The sequence below is a fragment of the Megalobrama amblycephala genome, linkage group LG16 (assembly GCF_018812025.1).
Source record: "Megalobrama amblycephala isolate DHTTF-2021 linkage group LG16, ASM1881202v1, whole genome shotgun sequence".
Taxonomy (NCBI): Eukaryota; Metazoa; Chordata; class Actinopteri; order Cypriniformes; family Xenocyprididae; genus Megalobrama; species Megalobrama amblycephala.
The window spans coordinates 3,076,732-3,098,825 of record NC_063059.1 but is presented as its reverse complement, the minus strand read 5'-3'; the positions used below and the strand labels follow the sequence as shown (position 1 = coordinate 3,098,825).

Below are 22,094 nucleotides of genomic sequence, written 5' to 3'. Positions count from 1 at the left end.
TTAAACAATCTACTTTCTATCAAAAAAGAAAAATATTAGTCTTCACTGTTTTTAAATTAATTTATAAAGCCACTGTAAACTTTATCGTTACATATTATATTGTTATATATTATAATGCTATAATATTTTGTGCAGGCAATTAGCTTAATTCGTTGTAAATAAAAAAGCCTGTCCCTGACAAATATTCCGCCATGTTTCTCACTGACACGCCCTGAACTCGGACAGATCGGGGCTTTTAAAGAAAATTCCGAGTTTCCAACTCGTATTTACGACATTGTGGTGGCGTTTATGAGCGTTCAACTCGTAATTTACGATTTTTTGACGTGACTTTGAACGCACCCGGAAGATCTGATAAAAAACTGCAGCGAAATATTACATAGAAACATTGTAAATAATCTTAATTTTAACGAATAGCCGAACTGGGCGTGCATTGGAGGCCCGGAAGTGTCTCTAACTGTTCGGACACGGTAAATAAAATATTAAATAGCTATTACATTTCAAAGTTTCATAATGCCGGTGTAAATTATTTATGATCGACACTAGCGTTTATACGGGATTGTCATGCGACACCTGTTACTTTTCTCACCACTGCCAGGGAGGACCAATCACAGTCGTTTGTGATGACTGGATGCGTGTTTTAATTATATAGACATTAGAGGGTTGGATTGTCATTTGTATGTCAGATACCAATCCTTTACATCAATACATTTAAATGATTATACTTTTAGCGTATATGTTTCTCCAGAAAGATCAAATCCGGGCTGAGATGTAAGTGCAGTTCAACGGAGGATTGGGCGATCTGAGCCTCCTCGCGCCCCCTCGAGGAACAACCGTTAAACTTTACTGTATCAACATTAACATTAACTCACCGAGAGAAATATCAGCGACGCACACAAGCTTTGTCCCTTTAATAAAAACAGTGCTGTCATCTCTTAACTCTATGTGTTTTTGAGTTTTATAGTAGTGTTTGAAAGCGGATAGATGTCTGAAGGTAATCTAATGAATATGTCTCTGTATATTTGGGTGTAGTCAGATCCATTAGCCTTTAGCAATAGAGGAAGCTAGGAGTGTTTGGAAGTTTTTCGCTGTGTGTGTGATTAGTATTGGTTATTATGACAGATATATCAGTGTGATATGATTTATTGTGTCCTGCAGAGGTTTCTAAGAGGGCAGAAGAGGAGGCTGAGACACCAGATCTCGAGGTACAGATGTAAACATCACACGACACTCATGTACCATAGTAATACCATGTTATTTGAGCTTGTACAATGCTTTTTTTTTTTAACTTAGAGCTTGGAAATGACATGCTATTCTTTATCAAAATAACATGGTATTACCATTTGTGCCATTACTTTACCATGGTAGTGCTACATTATTATTGCTATAAATATTAACATTATTATTAGATTATATTTTTCAGTGGTTAAAGTAAAAATAGAATAATAAAAACATGTAATAATTAATTAAATGAATAAAAATGCTTGTTTTACACAATATTTTACATTAAAAAATCACTAAATATTTTAAAAATAGAAATTGAAAATTTAAAAGCTACCAATAGAATGTGAAACTGACACGAATCAAACTAATACTTCTGTTAATGAAGCAGGCTTATTTATCAACTGATGCCAATCATTTAAAAAAGAAGCCAAATTTCAACCGATATATCAGCCTTTTTCTGGTGATTTTTTTGCCCCACAAAACATGTATATATGGGCCGTTCTACGGAATTGGTTCAAAGTCAGAGTTGGAAATGTCTTGAAAGAAAACTGTCTTTTTCCAAACATTTTGTATGTATGTAAATTGTATAATATCCAAGCTACACATTTCTAGTAACTGTACAGTTAATTCTCATATTGTATTTTCAGAAAGTTTTGGAATATTTTTCCTCTCCCCAAATTTGTCACTACCAAAACATAACAATAAATAATTTAATAAGAAGAGTTACATTGAGATATTAAGATTTTGTTTACATCTACCTTCTATATATATAAATATATATTTGATATTTGGGTCAATGACGTGACCATTTTTTTTGTGTAATTATAGTTTTAGTTAAATTTAAAAGGGTAAAAATTGCAAAATAAATTAGCAAATTACTTACATACATTCTCTTTTTTGAGGACCAAGTCTAAAATTTCTGGTTTTAATCAATTTTGAGAGAATATTTGGGGATTGATTGCAAAATGTCAATGTGGTGTAACCGTAAAAACTTAGTACCAAATAATTGATCTTGTTTAAAAAAGGTGAAATTCTCAATAAAACACCATATTATCTAGTTTGGCATAATCTTACATTAGAACAATTTAATAGTAAATAAAAATAAATTTAACACCATTGTTCTGAATATTATAAATAATTTGGGGAATCATAGGAGTCAAGTCAAATTCCTGAAGTGTCAAGGTGGTGTAACCACCATTCAAGGAGCCATTTTGTTAATATTGTGCAAGAAAACCATGTGACAGGAAATTATATCACAAAGAGGGACCCCTGGTGACACTAAATGCTGCATGCAAAGGTTAGTAACTGTCTTTAAAATATGAGATATTTTGACATTTTTAGGGTATGGTTAGGTATTCTTAGGTATACATGTCAAATGGTATGACCCCATGAATACATTGATAATTCATCATTATTATAAAAATGTGTATTGACTTTAAAAATTACATTTGAAATATTTCCAACAAGGCCATGTGCTTACATAGGTGTCCATGATAAAACCTGTCAAATTTGATTTTAAATTGAAATGTCAAATGGTGTAACCGGTTACACCATTTGACTTCTATTACAAGCCTTTCTGTTAGGGGCAAATTTAGTCAAAATCACTAGTTTATATTGCTGATTAAAGATGTAATATAAACTAAACTACTATTTGGAACTATTTTCAAATGTTCAATGTTTTATTTTTTTGAGAAAGTGGTGCTTTATCCACAACTTTATTATTAAAGCTCTGTAATTCAGTAAAATAATATATAATTATGTTGCACAACATTAATGTTTAGAACATTAATGTTTAACATTGAAATGTTTAGCTTCAATATTTCTATTCCATTCACTTAAAAATGTAAGCAATATAAAATCATGGAGTGATTGCTAATGAAAGACAAGTGCGTCAAACGTATCGACAACAGCTTTTATTATGCCGCAGTCGCTGCTTCTGCTTCTTCAGGTCAAGCGTATGTGATGTAAAGCAGCTCTGTTTTAAAATATTACACACATTTGTGTGTTCAAATTTGTTATAATGCTACTCTGTGCGTTCGCTCGGCAGCTGCCATGATACACTTGTTGCACACTGCAGTCAACTAGATCCATATTAGGCATGGTAAAACATGGTACTCACAGTAAATCAAAAAAACAAGATTTAAACAATAAGACTAAACGTGTTTAGCTATATAATATGATTAGATTTCTGTCGACAAATGTATCCAAACAGTTGCTCATCTGTCTAATAAAACACATAATATATTAAAGCGTCTTTGGTGTTTCTGTGGTTTCGACAAAATAAAACCGGAAACCGAGATTAGCGCGGGTATCATGTCATTGATAGGCGACGCACGGACATGGCTCGTGTCCTGGTTATTATTTCTCTAGGTTTAAACATTCTTGGAAACATCTGGCATAATATAAGTACACAAGTCAACAAAATATATAAAATTGTCCAAGTGGTTTTTTGATATTTTAATCCAAAAGTCTTACATATTGTGCATTTAACCAAAGACTACAATTTACATCTATAAAATACAATTCATTAAATTTCTAAGATTTTATAATTAAAACGACATAACAGAGCCCCTCTTGCCCCAATAGATAAATCGATATAGTTTCAAGCAAGGAAACAGTGGCTCGAATTCTGATCCTGCTATCAGATATTTTTTTTTTAAGAAATCATCACTTTGATGATTTCTTGTTATCAGATATTGTTCCTTAAAGGGTTAGTTCACCCAAAAATGAAATTTCTGTCATTTATTACTCAATCTCATGTCGTTCCACACGTTAGACCTTCGTTCATCTTCAGAACACAAATTAAGGTATTTTTTGATGAAATCTGGGAGCTTTTTTTTTAATCTCCCATAGAAAGCAACAAAATTACCACATTCAAGGTCCAGAAAGGTTGTAGAGCCATTGTTAAAACAGTCAACGTGACTGCAGTGTTTCAACCTTAATGTTATGAAGAGATGAGAATCCTTTTTGTGCGCAAAAACAAAATGAAAATTATGACTTTATTCAACAATCTCTTCTCTTCCTGTCATTATCCTCACACAGGTGACAAAGTAACACAGTGAAGCCTTCCTTCTTTATGTCTGAATGCCAGCTCAGTATTGGCCAAAGCTGATCACGTGATCAGCACAGCGCATGCGTGTGAGACTGACGCAAGGCCCGGCCAATAATGAGCCGGTGTTCTGACGTAAAACCTGAAGTTTCTGCACTGTGTTTACCATGTCAACAGCATAGGAGAATGACAGGGAAGAGACAAAATAGTTTAATAAAGATGCTATTTTGTTTTGTTTTTGCACAAAAAATGTATTCTTGTCTCTTCATAATAAGGTTGAACCATTAAGATTAAGGTTGATCCTTTGCAGTCACGTCGACTGTTTTAACGATGTCTTTAGTACCTTTCTGGACCTTGAAAGGGGTAATTTCGTTGCTTTCTATGGGAGATAAAATGATCTTAATTTGTGTTCTGAAGATGAACGAAGGTCTTGTGGGTGTGAAATGACAAGAGGGTGAGTAATTAATAACAGAAATTTCATTTTTGGGTGAACTAACCCTTTAACTGTAAAATATATGAGACAAGATTTCACTGTTCATTACTATGATTATTTCTTGTTGTCAGATGTTGTTTTTCATCACTGAAACCACTTAACTTAACTTGCTGACTGTCATGCTTGATTTTCAGTGTCAATTTGTTCAACAAACAATGGCCTTTGGCTGTAGAAGTAACATGGTCAGGTGGTGTAACTGGTTTGTGTCAATTGGCGTAACTAGTATTTTTCATAAAAAATATAATTATTTACAGAAAAATTAATGTGGAATAAAATGTAATCATCTAGTTTAGTGTAATAACATGATTTTAAACAATTTTAAAATAATTTGTCAAAGATTATTTAGAAAACAAATGTGTTTTCAGCATGTGTCCCACCAAATATTGCAAAAACACGTTAAAATTTACATTTAGAGATAACTCTAATAAAATAATTTTTCATTTGATATTTTAAATTGAAGTATATATTTCTATAAGTGAGCTTACATGCCATCTATGTGGATAACATATTTAATATTTCTCATTCTTTGGCGGTTACACCATTTGACATTTTTAGGTACATTCATTCTTAACTTTAGTAAAAAATTGTGCAAATGTCATTTTTATCAACATAAAATCAACTTAGACACAATATATACATTTTAACGTACCTGATGCATGCTTTTAAAACAGGTTTTTAAAAGATTTTTTAATTTCTCATCTTGCCGCACCATATTTGTCACTGACCCATTTATTAAAAATGTTTTCATGGGTAAATCAATAACAATTGATTTGCATTTAAATTAATGTAATTTATGAGATTTGTTGTATTTTGAATCCAGTCTTTCTTTGTAAAAGGTGTAAAGTTTATCAAACTGATTTCAAAGTGAAGGATTTATTTGTTTGAATAAACATTGAACCAACCACTAGTGACGTTTGTTAAAGTTGCACACAGATTTTCAGACTTTTGAACACATTTAACTCAAAATGATGGACTCTGTCTATTGTGAAAGAGAGGCTGTGAGAGGAATATTTCCTGATCAGAAATGTAGAAGTGTGTTAAAATCAGTCTCAGACAGTGGACTCAAACACACACTGTTTCGGTAGTGACATGAACATGCAGGACACAAAGTTTCATGATTTAAAAATAAAATATAAAATAAATATTTTTTTACTTCACTTCTTTAAAAAAAAAAAATCAAATATATTTTTAAAAACAACAATGGAAAAAAATGCAAAAATTATTTCAATATCATTTTCACTAGTTGAAATTTAGAGGTTAGGGTTCAGGACAGACACCTCCCAATTGAAAGTACCCAATAAATGATGATTTTATATACATACTAAGCTAACTGATGTTAAATATTATTGTGGGATTCAATAGATGATAGAAGGATCTTAGTAAACATCTAAAACTGGAATACTTAAATGCTTTTTAAATGTGTTTTTGTTGTTGTGGGACAGCAGTTTGCACCAGTTCTGTAGAATGGACCATATAGGAGATGAACGTGTGAATAATATTTATTGAACATCCACCATCTGCAGTTCACCCTTTATTTTCGCTGCTAATATACTATAAAGACATTTTTTAGGAGTGAGTGTTGTTTTCTGTGATTGGGGTGGATTGGTCATCTCTGTAATTTGTTTGACTGTTTTCAGCAGGGTCAGTCTGACGACAGCAGCGACGAGGGCGACGCTTCAGGAGACACTGAGAGTATGTGTCAAGGAATTTCTCCTTTCAGTGCATTTAAAGAGCTCATGTGATCTTAGCTAAAGTCAGATATTTTTCAGTGGATTTCCTGCGCAGTCTCTTCTCACGGACTCTTGGCCTGAGTCCTGGAGACAAAGTCTTGGATGAGCTGACCCTGGATGGGGTCGCCCGCTACATCCTGAGTGGCAAATGTGAGTTGACTTCTCAGATGAAGGTGGTATTTTCGATTTGTGGCAATTGTTTCGTTGTTAAAATACCATTCAATATGTACAGTCAACTAGTAAGCCAGTTGAACAGTGTGTAAACAGTAGAAATATGGCTCTGTTTGAGTGGTTATTTCGAGTCGGTTGTTCAGTAAGTTAGATGTGTCTGTCTGTGTCAACAGGCAAGAACATTATCTGTATGGTTGGAGCTGGAATATCTACATGTAAGTAAATATTTTATCATAAAATGCATTTTTCTTAAATTAAGTGTAGTCTTTTTTTTTTTTTTTAAATAGATCATATCTTGATCCTATTTTTTAAAGTCCCCCTGTGATGAAAATCAAGATTTTAATGTTGTTTATATGTCTGTGTGGTGTTTTTAATGTGCTTTAAGACAAACCATGTGCAAATTCATCAGTCAACACCATTGCTTTGTATTTTCTCCTTAAAACTGCAGTGAAAAAAGTCTCAAAAACGCGGTTTGAAATCGCTGGTGTTTCTGACGTCACAAACTACCTTGTAACCAATCATGTCAACGTGCCAGCGAGCATTAGAATATCATTAACTGACCGATCTGAAGCAAGGGAGTCGTGTAACATTAGCAACACAATATTAGCTGTTTGATAACATAGTCAAGCAAAAGGCTAATCATAATAATTACTGTTATGTGTCCGATGCTGTAAAGAGCGATACCATTGTGAGCGTTTACCTCAGTAAGTTGACCGAGTGGATCTCTGAGCTGGCGTGAGCGAGTGGAGGCGGGGCTAATTTGCATATTCATTGATCCGAGTATATTAAATGAGGCAATGGTGTAGTTACATTCAAGCTATTTTAATGCATGAAGAATTTTTCACAGGAAAAAACATTTAAATATGTCATTTTGCTGATTAAAGATGAGTTTTAAGGAATAAAATTATTGACTACAGGGAGATTTTAAAGGTGCCCTAGAATCAAAAATTGAATTTATCTTGGCATAGTTGAATAACAAGAGTTCAGTACATGGAAAAGACATACAGTGAGTTTCAAACTCCATTGCTTCCTCCTTCTTATGTAAATCTAATTTGTTTAAAAGACCTCTGAAAAACAGGCGAATCTCAACATAACACCGACCATTCAGAATCAAATGTAAACATCCAAATAAATACTATACTCACATGATCCGACGCATACATGCAGCATGAATGACGAACATCTTGTAAAGATCCATTTGAGGGGTTATATTAGCTGTGTGAACTTTGTTTATGCACTGTATAACTGCACTTATATTCGAGAGCTCGGGGGCGGGGAGCGTGCGATTTAAAGGGGCCGCAGCCTGAATCGGTGCATAGTTAATGATGCCCCAAAATAGGCACTTAAAAAAATTAATTAAAAAAAATCTATGGGGTATTTTGAGCTGAAACTTCAGACACATTCAGGGGACACCTTAGACTTATATTACATCTTTTGAAAACTGGTTCTAGGGCACCTTTAAGATCTTTTATAATGAGAGTCCCTTTAAGTATAACTTCTGGCCAAGGTCATAATTTAGGATTTTAGACCATTTCCTCTCTCTGATTCTTAGAATTAAACAGGCTGTATATATATATATATATATATATATATATATATATATATATATATATATATATATATATATATATATATATATATATATATATATATATATATTATTATATTAACTACTGATAACATTTATTCCAAATTTCAAATAAAAATATTGTAATTTAGAGCATTTATTTGAGAAAATGATCATTGATCAAAATAACAAAAAAAGATGCCATACCTCAAATAAAGAAAACAAGTCAAGTCATCTTTATCAAAGACTATAGATTTAGAAAGACGGTTCACTACTATATTACTAATGAATGGGAGAAACTGCAACACGCAATATGGCAGATTAAGTCCTGCCTTTTAAGTAAAAGAGCCAATCGCTGATTGATAAAGTCATTGCGTCACTGCAGCTGCCGTTAGAAGCTCCATATGGCAATTTATTTGTTCAATAAACCTTTCTCACTCATTGTGACAACTAACCTCTGCCACTCCCACACCAGACACACGTCAAAGCAGCCGGAGCAAATTTTCTCTATTTATGTAAATGACGAGAAACACATGGGCAAGTGATGCATGTACGCAATTTCCTACAAAAACCATCCCGTCAGGTCAAAAATATAAACATTATAATAGGCTTACCGTAGTGAATCAGGGTAAGAGAAAAACATTGATTGATGATGAAAAAAAAAAAAAATTGCATAGTGCACCTTTAATTAACCTGTATTCTCTTCATAATGTAGCTGCTGGAATCCCAGATTTCCGCTCTCCTGGCACTGGTCTGTATGCCAATCTGCAGAAGTACAACCTGCCTTACCCAGAGGCCATCTTTCAGATCGACTATTTCAAGGTCTGCTGCAGTCTTACTCTTATTGTTTGTCATCTGAGAGGACACAAGTCACATTTGAACGTCTTTTTTTCCAGAAACATCCGGAGCCCTTCTTTGCTCTGGCCAGAGAGCTTTACCCAGGCCAGTTTAAGGTAGTTTATGAATCTTCTCTGACATACATGGGTTGTAAATGAAATCAAATCAATATACTCTTTTGTCTTGAATTGCTTTTTTTTCGTTGTTCAAAAACCAATGAAAACGTGCCTCAAAACACTTTACAGTAAGGTTTCATTTGTTATCATTAGTTAACATGAAATAACAATGAACAATAACATTTATTAATCTTAGTTAAAGGTCCCGTTTTTCGTGTTTTTTTGAAGCTTTGATTGTGTTTATAGTGTGCAATATAACATGTGTTCATGTTTCGCGTGTAAAAAAACACAGTATTTTTCACATAATTTACTTATCTGTATACCGCTGTTTCCACTGTCATAAAAACGGGCTGATGACTTCCTTGTTCTATGAAGTCCCTCCTTCAGAAATACGTAACGAGTTCTGATTGTGCCAGCGGTTCCTGTGTTGTGATTCGACAGCTCTGAGCGCTCCTTGCCCGGAAAGGTCACGCCTCTTACCATAACGTGGAGATGCACGCGCGCAGTGTTATTGTAAACATGTCTTTAATTTTACCCTATCAATTTGAGCCGGAATCAGACCCGGTGATTGGACTGCGGGATGAAAATAACAGCGTTTCGGCGACATGGCGACAAACACACTCTACAAACGCAACTCTTGTGTATTCCTGTGGGCGGAGGTTAGTCAAAAAACTGTTTTAGTGACGTCATTAAAGAAGGAAGTAGAGGGATGTAGTCCAAACTGGCCGTTCGATGTAGGCGACTTCTGTTAAATAAAATATCTCGCTTGGCATTGAACTTTGAGCTTTAAAATTTTACAGATTTTATTTATACTCTAACAACAACATTACACACTAACTAAAGTTTGAAACATGGGATCACGAAGAACGGGACCTTTAATTACTAATACATTACTGAAATCAAAAGTTGTATCTGTTAATATTAGTTAATGCACTATGAACTAACATGAACATGAACCTTTTTTTATAACAGATTAATAATTACTGTAAGGATATATTGCTCATTTTAAGTTAATGCACTAACTAATGTTAACAAATGAGACCTTATTGTAAAGTGTTACCAAAATCCATTGAGCCTTTAAATTTTAGACAGCAGTGTGGAAGAAGTATTTTTGTAATAGCATTCATTCATTTGCAAGCATAGAATAAACAAAATGGCGACAAATAATGTGTAATTTGAAAAAATGTTACTCCACATTTCATTATTTTTTATTTCACACATATTACATGGTCTTCTTTGTCATGTCATGAAGTCAAAAAGGCAGCACATGTATGATCACATCTACAGCAATGACCCATCTGATACTGTGATGAGTGTAGTTTTGACTGTTGTATGTGCTTCGGTTTCTCCAGCCCACAGTGTGTCACTATTTCATGAAGATGCTGAAGGACAAAGGCCTCCTGAGGCGCTGCTACTCTCAGGTAAGAGAGTGTTTGGCTGCATCCGATATCACATACTCTCTCATGAGGAGGTACTTATTTTGAATATTAGTATGTACTTTGTGAGCGCCATGTTGTCACAGTCATGTGACCTACTGCGTCATTTACATTGCTTCACTGCCATTCACAAATCCTCTCCCGTGGCCTCATGGGATAGTAAAGTGTCCAACGTATGCACACTTCAGAATCTCGCCGGAAGTAGCAAAGTCATCCGGGTACTTTTTGTAGACCTCTTTTGTCACATACTGTTTTTCGCCTACTATATAGTAGGGAAGTGTGCAATTTTGGACACAGCCTTTGTGATATTGTTTGTTTGTAATTTTATACTATTTTATACTAATTTTATATTATTTTTCATATTATACAATTATTGTTGCTTTTTTTTCCAGAATATTGATACTCTAGAGAGAGTTGCAGGTCTGGAAGGCGAGGACCTGATTGAAGCCCATGGTACATTTCACACGTCTCACTGCGTGAGCTGCTTCTGTCGTAAGGAGTACTCCATGGACTGGATGAAAAGTACAGTATTGAACACTGACATTTCTCTGTGGTTTCTGGTTTTGGTTTTAAATGAGATGTGGGAATGTAGTCCACTTCACTATTCATATTCCATGTTTCTGACTCACAGATAAAATTTTCTCTGAAGATATTCCAAAGTGTGATTCCTGTGGAAGCCTGGTAAAACCTGGTAAGAGCAACCATTTATAAGAACAATAATAATAATAATAGCTAGAGCTTTTTCTTTTTTGCATTAGCTATAGTTTTGAATTTGATTTGGATTTAAGACAGTTCACCCAAAAAATGATAATCCTGTCATCATTTATTCATTCTCATGTCGTTCCAAAGCTGTATGATTTTCTTTCATCCACTAAACACAAAAGATATATTTCAGAATCTCAGAGTTGCTCTTTAACATACAAATAAATTGAATAGGGAATGACACTAAATTTATGGCGTAAAAATGTTATAGAAATAGTCCATACAGGCTGTATGCTAATTAGGGCTATTTCTATAACATTTTTACGCCATAAACATTAAAACTAAGATTTTTAATGTTTTTAAAAGAAGTTTCGTCTGCTCACCAAGGCTACATTTATTTAATTAAAAATACAGTAAAAAACAGTAATATTGTGAAATATTATTACAATTTAAAATAACTGTGTACTATTTAATTATATTTGACAAAGTAATTTATTCCTGTGATGCAAAGCTGAATTTTCAGCATCGTTACTCCAGTCTTCAGTGTCACATGATCCTTCAGAAATCATTCTAATATGCTGATCTGCTGCTCAATAAACATTTATGATTATTTTCAATGTTGAAAACAGTTGTGTACTTTTTTTTTCAGGATTCCTTGATGAATAGAAAGTTCAAAAGAACAGCATTTATCTGAAATACAAAGCTTCTGTAGCATTATACACTACCGTTCAAAAGTTTGGGGTCAGTAAGAATTTTTATTTTTATTTTTTTGAAAAGAAATTAAAGAAATGAATACTTTTATTCAGCAAGGATGCATTAAATCAATCAAAAGTGGCAGTAAAGACATTTATAATGTTACAAAAGATTAGATTTCAGATAAACACTGTTCTTTTGAACTTTCTATTCATCAAATAATCCTGAAAAAAAATATTGTACACAAATATTTTGTACAATTGTACACATTAAATGTTTCTTGAGCAGCAGACCAGCATATTAGAATGATTTCTGAAGGATCATGTGACACTGAAGACTGGAGTAACGATGCTGAAAATTCAGCTTTGCATCACAGGAATAAATTACTTTGTGAAATATATTCAAATAGTACACAGTTATTTTAAATTGTAATAATATTTCACAATATTACTGTTTTTTACTGTATTTTTAATTAAATAAATGTAGCCTTGGTGAGCAGACGAAACTTCTTTTAAAAACATTAAAAATCTTAGTGGTTCCAAACTACATACATACACACACACACACAAACTATCGAGTTTATGGTCATTGAATGGCTTTCCTGAGGTAAATGTTACATTTTGTGTGATATATTTGTTTGCAAGTTTTATTGACTTCTTTCTGCGGTTAAAACTCCGATTAAGTGATTACAATAAAGATGGATTCATTTCAGTAAGTACTTTTTGATGTTCATTCATGTTTATTTCGCGCTGTAATAGAGAGGAATAGGTTCACATGCCGCTTGAACCGAGGTGTTACAGCGATCTGCCACACAACATTAAACAGCGTCACCACCACAAGTATTGTTTGAATTCCGTAGTAATATTGACTGAATTTAAAAGCTTAGACTTAGTTTTATATCAAAAGTAACCTGATCTGTCGGTGCGTTGCCGTTGTCTGTGTCCTCTTTGCTCTGCGATGCATCTTTTACTGTGTGAGAAAATGAACGTGTGGCGTGAGAACAGTGAGTTTGAATGAGAGTTGGTGGCCCTGCATGACAGTATTCTGTAGTTATGCTAAACGTTATGTTTGTTATGTTTATATGTTATGTTAATCTCCCACATTTCACGAGTTCGACTTCCTTTGCACTATGCTCTCCAAAGCGCTGACTTCTTTTATTGGATTGGATCCGGGAGGGCTGCATTACAGTATTGCGCTACAGCGCCCCACTGGTTACACCGCGTTATTGCAGGCCCTTCAAATATGAGATCAAGAGACTATTCGACAACAAAAATATTTGTCGACAATTTTTTATTGTCGACGTTGTCGATAATGTCGACTAATCGTTTCAGCCCTAATGCTAATTGATCCTTCGCAAAGACCCGCCCCCCTTAGTTACTGTTGCTTTGTCCGACAAGCCGTGGCGCTGTCACGCCACACACAGTGAAAAATACATCGCGGAGCAAAGAGGACACTGACAACACGTCGACAGACAAGACAGAGCAGGTAAATATGATATTAAACAAAGTCCCAGCTTTCAAACTGTGTAATTTTTTAAGAAATTCAAACAATAAAAACCTTTTTGTGGCTCTTTAATGTGTCGTGACAGATTGCTGTAGCGCATCAGCTCAAACGGCTCGTGAACCGATCATCTCTTCCTACTAGTTATTTATAGCATCAAATAAACATGAATGAACATCAGAAGGAATGTTGTTTCAAACACGGAAAGGAGTTAATATACACAATTTTTTGAGTTTAACTCCACTGAGGTTAATCTTCTAACTCCTGACTGCTTTGTCAGACAAAATGGCGGATTCGGCCTTCTGATTGGTTAGATCGCTTGTCAATCAACCTCCCGGTGAAAGGGTCAATTCCTAGTCTTGTGAAACCATACAAGCTTAGTGTGAGAAACAGTCCGATATTCATTCCATCTTTAAATTGCTTTCATTAGTGACTAGCCTCTCCTTATATTCTGATGGTTTTAGCCTCTTTGTGGATGTATTTCTTGTTCTTTTTTAGATATTGTGTTTTTTGGGGAGAATCTGCCTGCCCGATTCTTCACTTCCATGAAGATGGTGAGAATTCAGCTTATCTTTAAGGTCAAAGCCACTCATTGCACATGTTAGACTCTTACTGTCAATCCTCTGTGTACCACAGGACTTTCCTCGATGTGATCTTCTCATCATAATGGGCACATCCCTTCAGGTTCAGCCGTTCGCATCGCTAGTCAGTAGGTAAGCATGTCTCCACGTATCCCTTGAGCCCCACAAAATGTATGGATAATTGCTAGGGGTGTAACGCTACATGTATTCGTCCCAAACCGTACGGTATGGACGTCATGGTTCAGTTCATACATTCAGACAACGAATACAGTCAGTCACAGGCAATCCACACTCCAATCCAGAAGGGGGCGCCGCCGCAATGCAACACTGTTTGCTCTCCGCCACAACCGGAAAAAGAGCAGAAGAAGAACAGCGCATACGCAAATGACTTGAGCGCTTGAAAACAAAGTCCACTAGATTGAATGCGGCTTTCTGCGCTCATGGCCAGAGAAGAATACTTTGAGCACGAGGCATATATTATGCCCCCCCAGTATATAGCTAAGTAATTAAATTAATATAAATGTGCGATTAATCGACTAATGGCTTAAATGAACAGCTGCGTGTCGACTACAAACATCTTTAGTCAGGGGCAGCGCTGAACAACGCTCTGATCATTTGACAGGCCAGCCCTGTAATGTCACAAGAGTTTAAACCTTGGAAATTAAAACATTCAAGCGCAAGAAAACACAAAAGAGAACTCAATTAGTTACTTGGATGTGTTCGCACACATCCGAAGCACGCGCCCAGGAAGCTGTTTCTCAGACGGTGCTCAAATACTGAATTGAACTCTCCTTCACGTCTTCTTGTGCATGAACGGACAAATTCACAAAAAAGTAAAAAATGCCCGTATCGTTGAGTATGCTAGTAAACATAGTTGTTTATGGCTTAAGTGAATGCAAACAGTAGAGAAATATGTGCAGTATCAGTGTATTGGATCCGTGCATTCGGTCTTAAAGTGACAGCAGCCTAATATTCCTGCTGCTGTCTGTGTTTTTAATGTTAATCAAACAAAAAAAGACAAAGAAAAAAATCACTCACTGCTCTTGACTGAATAACTTTTGAAACTTTAATAAGGAATAAATTGTTTAATTTATACAGTGTAGACAATCCAGTGTTATCTTGCATTTGATTATTTTATTCAGTGTGTATACTTGCAGGGTTCCCACTCGTCCTGGAAAATTTTGAAAACCTGGAAAATTGATGACAAAGTTTCCAGTCCTGGAAAACACATGGAAAATTAGAGAAAATGAAAAATGTCCTGAAAAATCTTGTTGTTGTCCTTGAAAATTATAATTTTTTTAAAGTTCTTAGGTTTTTCTTTAGTTGAGAACAAAAAGTTTATTACTGGCCAAAAACAATTACCGTTAGTTGCAGAAAGTGTGATGTTCAGGAATGCTGAGTTTTGACGTAGTATTTTCAATGATGATGTTTAGTCTTGCCACTTGCAGCAGTTGGCTAATGCTATTAACTGCTCAAATGTATGCAGAAGAAGTTAATTAGTAAGCAGCTACCTAATTCAGTAATAATTTTGATGCAATATAAGGTCAATAAGAGATTGATTGTGCAGTGTAGCCAGCTTCATTGATTATAACAGGAGTTTTCACAACAGTGATTGACAGCTGCAGTGATTTAAAAAGGAAAATGTGTTTATAACCCATTCGCAATTTGAAAGATTTTCATGCTGCTAAGTTTACACACTGCAAAGTTTTGGGAATGACTAACTTATTTAAATGCAGGATTGAATCCAAAATTATATTGATTGACATGGTGATAACCAGCATTGGATGGGACAGAAATAACTAATAGACCTGCCACATATTCTATTACGTGTTATGGGTTTCTTTGTTGTTCATTGATTTTGTCTTTGACTAATATTTTTATTTTCAAATAGTTAAAAAAAACATTAAAATAGTTCCACTATTTTTTGCTATGATATGGACACTGGTAATGAGAACAATTTGTCATAATGTATGATTAAGAGCTCATAATAAAAACTGATTTTATAGTTAAGTTATGGACGTGTCTGCTGCTAAATAAAAAATTAAAAAGGTAATTGCAACTTTTTATCTCAAAATTCTAAAAAATTCTGAGCTTACATAATTGTGATATAAACTCGAAATTGCGAGGGAAAAGAAGTCAGAATAGTGAGATACAAAAAAGGTAATTGCGACTTTTTTTTTTAATTCTGTGGCGGAAACAAGCTTCCATAGTCATAATGTATGATTAAGAGCTCATATTAAAAACTGATTTTATATATTTAAGTCAGGGCAATAAACTGTACACCTTTTAAAGACTTAGAGAGCAATATATTACTTTAGGGCATGATCCTTGTCTTTTATTCCTGCCATAGTAAAATTGAAAATGTCCTGGAAAATGATCGCTGAAAAAGAATGGGAACCCTGTAACTTGTCTTTAATAATATATTAAATTTATATTAGTTAGGCTTGTAGTTTTAGCTGTGGTATCGAAATTGGAATAGAGGATTGTGAATTTTTCACTGGTCTCTAAAATGTTGGTATCATAACTGACTGTTTTTGCAAAAACAGTAAAAAATATTAATTGCTGGTAAATTTTCTTAAGTCACCGGCCATTGGCAGGTGTGGAAAAAAGTTAGTTTTAGGCCCTGACTATCAGTCTGCTCTTATAATCTAATCAGAATGATAGAGTGATTTACCCGACTAGAACTTGTTCACACTTTACCATGTGCTGATGATATGATTAGTCAAATTATGCTGGCCATTTTGTACCAGGGCCAAAAAACAGTAAAATTTGGGTTTTTATGATATTTATTTATATATATTGTGATTTTATATATATATATATATATATATATATATAGATTATACAAGTTATTTATTTTATTTTTTTGCTATTAAAGCTCTTTGCAATTATTTAAAATGCATTTTATGCAAATTATGTGAATCAACACCACAACAAACTAAAGCAGCAAACTTTGCGAAACATGTCATATGTCACTGCCTAAAACTTTTGGTCATGGCTGTACTGACACTGTCTGAAAATGAATAATGTTGGTTAATTTTATTTTCCCAAAAATAATATTGAATGATGCGAATGTTAGACTTCTGTGCTCTGACTTCATTGTCTCGTCTGCAGAGTGTCCAACAGCTGCCCTAGACTGCTCATCAATATGGAGAAAACCGGACAGGTCGGTAATTGCTCATCTAATTATGATAAACATTTGAATGAAACAGATTTGTTTTATGATTACATTTTTGCATTACATTACATTTCTCCGACAGTCGGAATTTGGCATGGGGTTATTCGCTTTTGGAGGAGGAATGGATTTTGACTCGGATAAAGCCTACAGGTGAGGCCTCCAAGTGTTTTCATGTTAAACAGCGTGCCTTCTTCAGGTCTGTTCACACAAAGATATTGAATTTAACCCTCTGGTGTTGTTTGGTCCTATTAGACTAAATGTGTTTTTTGTTTTGTTTTGTTTTTAATCGAAATTTGGTGACTTTTATGGTAGTTGCTATGTGACCACAAAAAAAATCTGTAGACTTGATTCGAAAAAGCTAAGTGGTCGTAAAAAAAAAAGAAAAGAGTCACACGTTTAGTTCATGATCAAAAATGGAAATGAATGGGAAATACACAAAAATACAGAGAATATTTTTGTGTACACAATCTACAAATCATCCATGATGTAGAAAAACGTGCACAGCAATGAAGGGGTGACACTCAAAAATAAACTGCAAAATAAACACATTACACCCCTCGAGACAGACACATATGAACTAGTGTGACTGTAACACAAAGGAAGTTTTTGCAAATGTGTGAAATAAAATTAACAGTTCAGCCACAATGCAGTAAAAACACAGATACCAAGGAAGGGGTTACACTATAAGACGTTGAAAGTACAAAACAGACACACACACTATCATACACAAATCAACTGGTGTGGCTGTAACAATCTGGTAACATTGAGCCAGAAGACTCAAGTAAGAGGTTGAAACTGAAATGACTAACCTCTGATAAAGCATTCCTATTCATTTTTGTTACATTTTTTGTTGAATTTTGATGTTATGTGTAACAAAATGTCTTTCTGTGTTCAGGTTTGACTGTAGTAAAATGAATGCAAAAAGTGACACTTCAAATCAAAAGTTCATACAAAGAAAATCTAAACCTTGACAAAAGCCCTATTCGGACGGGACTAGTTTCACAGGGGGACGTTAGAGAAATTTCTGTTTCACAGACGTACTTTGAGATTTTAATCCCGTCCGAATCTGCCATGTCTGTCTTTTTCTCACACGACCTCTGTAAAAATTCCAGAGCAAATTACCTACTGTTTTTCGTCAAACTCGGCGGTCCTCAGAGAAATCTAATCCCGTCCGGATGCGAATGTATGTGATTTCCGAAAATGTTTTTTCCAAAACGCTTTTTCTTGTGTGTTTTGGTCAACGTGAACTACCGTACAATCTCTCGCTATCGCGCCGGTATTCAAGTTTCTGCTTTTTGCGCACCGATAATGATGTAGATGTGTTTGGTACACTGAGAAAAATCAACAAGAAGAGCCAAATCACGTAAACTGTTAAGACTGGCTGTAATATCAGTTTCAGGTAAGAGTACTTTCATTTCTGCACTTAATTACATAACGTGTAAATTATATAAGTTAAAACTTTTTATTCCAGTGGGTTTATTATAAGAACCCAGTTCTATTAAATCATGATGATAAATGTAGCCTATGTTTAGTTCATATGACCATACGCAATCCACGCATTCTGAACACGTGATCTTCTGAAATGCCCACATGTAAAACACAGACACTCCTACCTCGGTAATAAACACGGAGATGTTAGTCCCGTCCGAACCCGTAAATAAAATCACAGACGTAGGTTGATAAGAATTGTTACTCAAACGTCGTTTGGAAAACTAGTCCCGTCCGAATAGGGCTAAAGAGTGTCTAAATATATATCCAAATTCACAACTTAATAAAAATAAGTATTTTTGTCTAAAAAATAATGGATTTAACCAGATCATACTCATTAATATTAATTTGGTAACACTTTACAATAAGGTTCATTAGTCAACATTAGTTAACTACATTAGTTAACATGAACTTATAATGAACTGCACTTATACAGCATTAATTAATCTTTGTTCATGTTAATTTCAACATTTACTAATACATTATCAAAATAATGTTGTATTTGTTAACAGCTAATGCTGGTTTTGTATTAATTAACATTAACAAAGATTAATTAATACAGTAACAAATGTATTGCTCATTGTTAGTTAATACATTAACTAATGTTAACAAATTAACCTTATTGTAAAGTGTTACCATTAATTTTGAATATAGACAAACCTTATATTACTGTAATTGTCTAGATTGCCAATATGTTTAATCTGCCCTATATTAAACCATTCCCTTTTTTGTTGTTGTTTTCTATTTAAAAGAAAAACAAAAACAGAACATGAATCTATCAATTTGACACTTAAGTGACATCAAAAACCACAAATCCCTCTAAGGCTATAAATGTCACAATCAGCTGTTTAGTTTTAATTCATTGTTTAGTAGAACAAATAAGCACATGATGTTTCTCTGTCTGTCATTCACTCATCAGTGCATTGACTGAGTGCTGTCTGACCCTGTACTTTTACTGAGTAGAAAAAGGGCCTAGTGACGCCTCTGGTACCGGCAACATGTGAGAAGTGAGGGTACGCTACAGCTTAAAATATAGAAGTGCCGGTTTGAGCTCTGTATGTAGAGCTATACAGGCATCTCATGGCTACTACAGCATGGCTTTACAGATGTTTTTCTTTTTTACTCCCACCAGATGGCATTAATCTGCCTTCAGAAATTGGATTTTAATGGCATTGTGTCTATTTCAACATGAAATACTGCTTTAATTGAAAAGTAATTAAAAATATTGGGGAAAAAATGATAATAATTAGTATCATGAAATTCTCTAAAAAAAATATTGAACAAAATATATTACATTAATTTTACTGAAAATAAAAAAAGTTACATTTCTGGTGTTCACGAACATGAACAACGCCAGTGTGACCCCCAAATGAACAATACCAGAGGGTTAAGTAGGTATAATATATGGTTCATGTCCCCATGATTTACTATTGATATGATAGGATATTGAACTTAGTTATGATATTTTATACATTTAGCTCTGTTAATGCAAATCATTTTCAAATGATTTATTATTCATTTAATTTTGGGGGGAAAAATCAACAATGTAGAATTAGCCATTGAAAATTGACCAGAAAATTTGTGAAATTCAGGAATAAATGGCATGTGACAAATGACTTATATGTATATCAGTACATCATTACTACTGAATATAGCAAAAACATAAAACGTCTCTAGTTTTTCCAAACGTTTAAAAAGGCAGGTTGTGTGTATAAGCATTTAGACACGTACAATTCAAGACTGAATTTCTTGATCGTTCGCAGAGACGTGGCTCACCTGAGCACCTGTGATGACGGCTGCATGGCTCTCGCCGAACTGCTGGGCTGGAAAGTAAATACAAGCATATTCACATGCAGATCTGACGTTTCATTTAAATCAGTAACTTTTTTCCCTTCTTAAACTATGCTTGTTGCATGAGATGTCACCCTTTTTGCTTTCAGGCAGAGCTGGAGGAGATGGTGAAGCGTGAACATGCTTTGATTGACAGCAAAGATGCCAAAAAGAAAGACAAGGAAGTCAATCAGAGCTCCAGAAGCACTGGGGCGGAGCCTGGGAAGACTGACAAGACAGAATAACCAATCAGAGCATGCAGAGGGTTCACATGTCAGCCCTAATAGATCAATGTAACTCTGGCCTTCTCGCATCTATCATGTTTTTCTGTTTCTCTGAGCTCTTGTGTCTGTAATAGCAATATAGATATGATACAGAAACACACAGAGCTGAGACAGGAACAGAGAGACGGATGGACAGCAAACACTTCAGCAGAATCCTGGAATTTTGAAACACAATTATGAAAAACATAATGCTTTAAATGTAATTTTTTAAAGTTGATAAGCTTGGCTTTATCACATAAGGTCTCGTTTAATCCTGCGAAAACAAATGTGTCTGAAACAACATGGCTGTTTGATGGCTTGAAAAGTTCCTTATGTGTGAAACACTGGAAAACATGTTGAGATCACATTTAACTCCACCTCATTTTTTTTATTCTACATAAAGAAAATGAAGCGTACTTTAAGGACCATGAAGATTTTTTTGCACTGTGACATTATTTTAATTTAAGCAATGAGTGTTACTTTTAACCCCTTTTAATATTGTTTTAAATTATCAAATAAAATTTAACTTAAATTACTTTGGCTTTATAGAATTTATAAAAATATACAAAAGTTGTACAACAAATGATAAATTCTTTACCATTTAAATGCAATTTTTTTTTTTTTTTTGCACTACAGTAACAAGAATTACATATCTTTGCATTATCAATCTGAGGTAAATTAACAAGTTTCATAATATTCATCACCATAGTTCTAATGATGGTGTGTGATTTTCTGTCTCTGACCTTGTTTTTTTGTGCAATCATTTAATAGCCTATAATGTTATATTTTAAAAGGGTTAATTAATCATATAATTAAAGAATCATATCTGCAGTATATTAACTATTCTAATACATTTTGCTGTTTTATTTTCTGTTGCTTATCTTTGGTTTGGAACGATAGCCACCCCCATGCTTCAGTTGTGTAAGAGGAAGTTGGCCCAGTCGTGTTTTACAACATTACTATGATATCTGATTGAGCCCTGAGCAACCTTGTATGAGGAAACAAGTTTTATATGTATGCATGTGGTGTAATGTTGTCAAACGGCATTAAAAATAATCCATAAATGGATAGTTATTGTCCTGGAAGCTAACTGGTCAATCATGCTAAAATACCTATATTAACAGCTATGACACAAAACATATGACTGCATAACACCCACAGGCCAACCTTATTTTATGTGTCATATCTTTTAGCGCAAAGATGACACCTTTTTAATTTGATTACTACTTGATGATTTGA

At 34.2% G+C, this 22,094-nt stretch overlaps 1 protein-coding gene across 4 annotated transcripts; it reads left to right on the top strand.

Moving 5' to 3' along the window:
• Positions 1-336: 336 nt before the first annotated feature.
• On the top strand, positions 337-21,923 carry sirt2 (sirtuin 2 (silent mating type information regulation 2, homolog) 2 (S. cerevisiae)). Of its 4 annotated transcripts, none has more exons than XM_048160369.1 (16): positions 337-467; positions 1,156-1,202; positions 6,404-6,455; positions 6,533-6,643; positions 6,838-6,879; positions 8,947-9,053; positions 9,128-9,184; positions 10,537-10,605; positions 11,013-11,142; positions 11,252-11,311; positions 14,014-14,069; positions 14,152-14,228; positions 17,211-17,262; positions 17,357-17,424; positions 20,526-20,592; positions 20,703-21,923. In XM_048160369.1, coding segments are annotated over exons 3-16 (1,032 nt in total). In that variant the 5' UTR covers positions 337-467; positions 1,156-1,202; positions 6,404-6,454; the 3' UTR covers positions 20,838-21,923. The 4 variants fall into 4 exon arrangements, with proteins under 4 accessions (XP_048016326.1, XP_048016325.1, XP_048016324.1 ...); XM_048160368.1 differs by having other exon boundaries at positions 6,401-6,455; XM_048160367.1 differs by lacking the exon at positions 337-467 and adding an exon at positions 832-991.
• Positions 21,924-22,094: the final 171 nt, after the last annotated feature.

Coding starts and splice junctions, on each gene's coding strand:
- sirt2 (XM_048160366.1), top strand. Junction 6,880..8,946: donor TGGAGCTGGAATATCTACAT/GTAAGTAAATAT, acceptor TTCATAATGTAG/CTGCTGGAATCCCAGATTTC. Junction 17,425..20,525: donor GACTCGGATAAAGCCTACAG/GTGAGGCCTCCA, acceptor GATCGTTCGCAG/AGACGTGGCTCACCTGAGCA.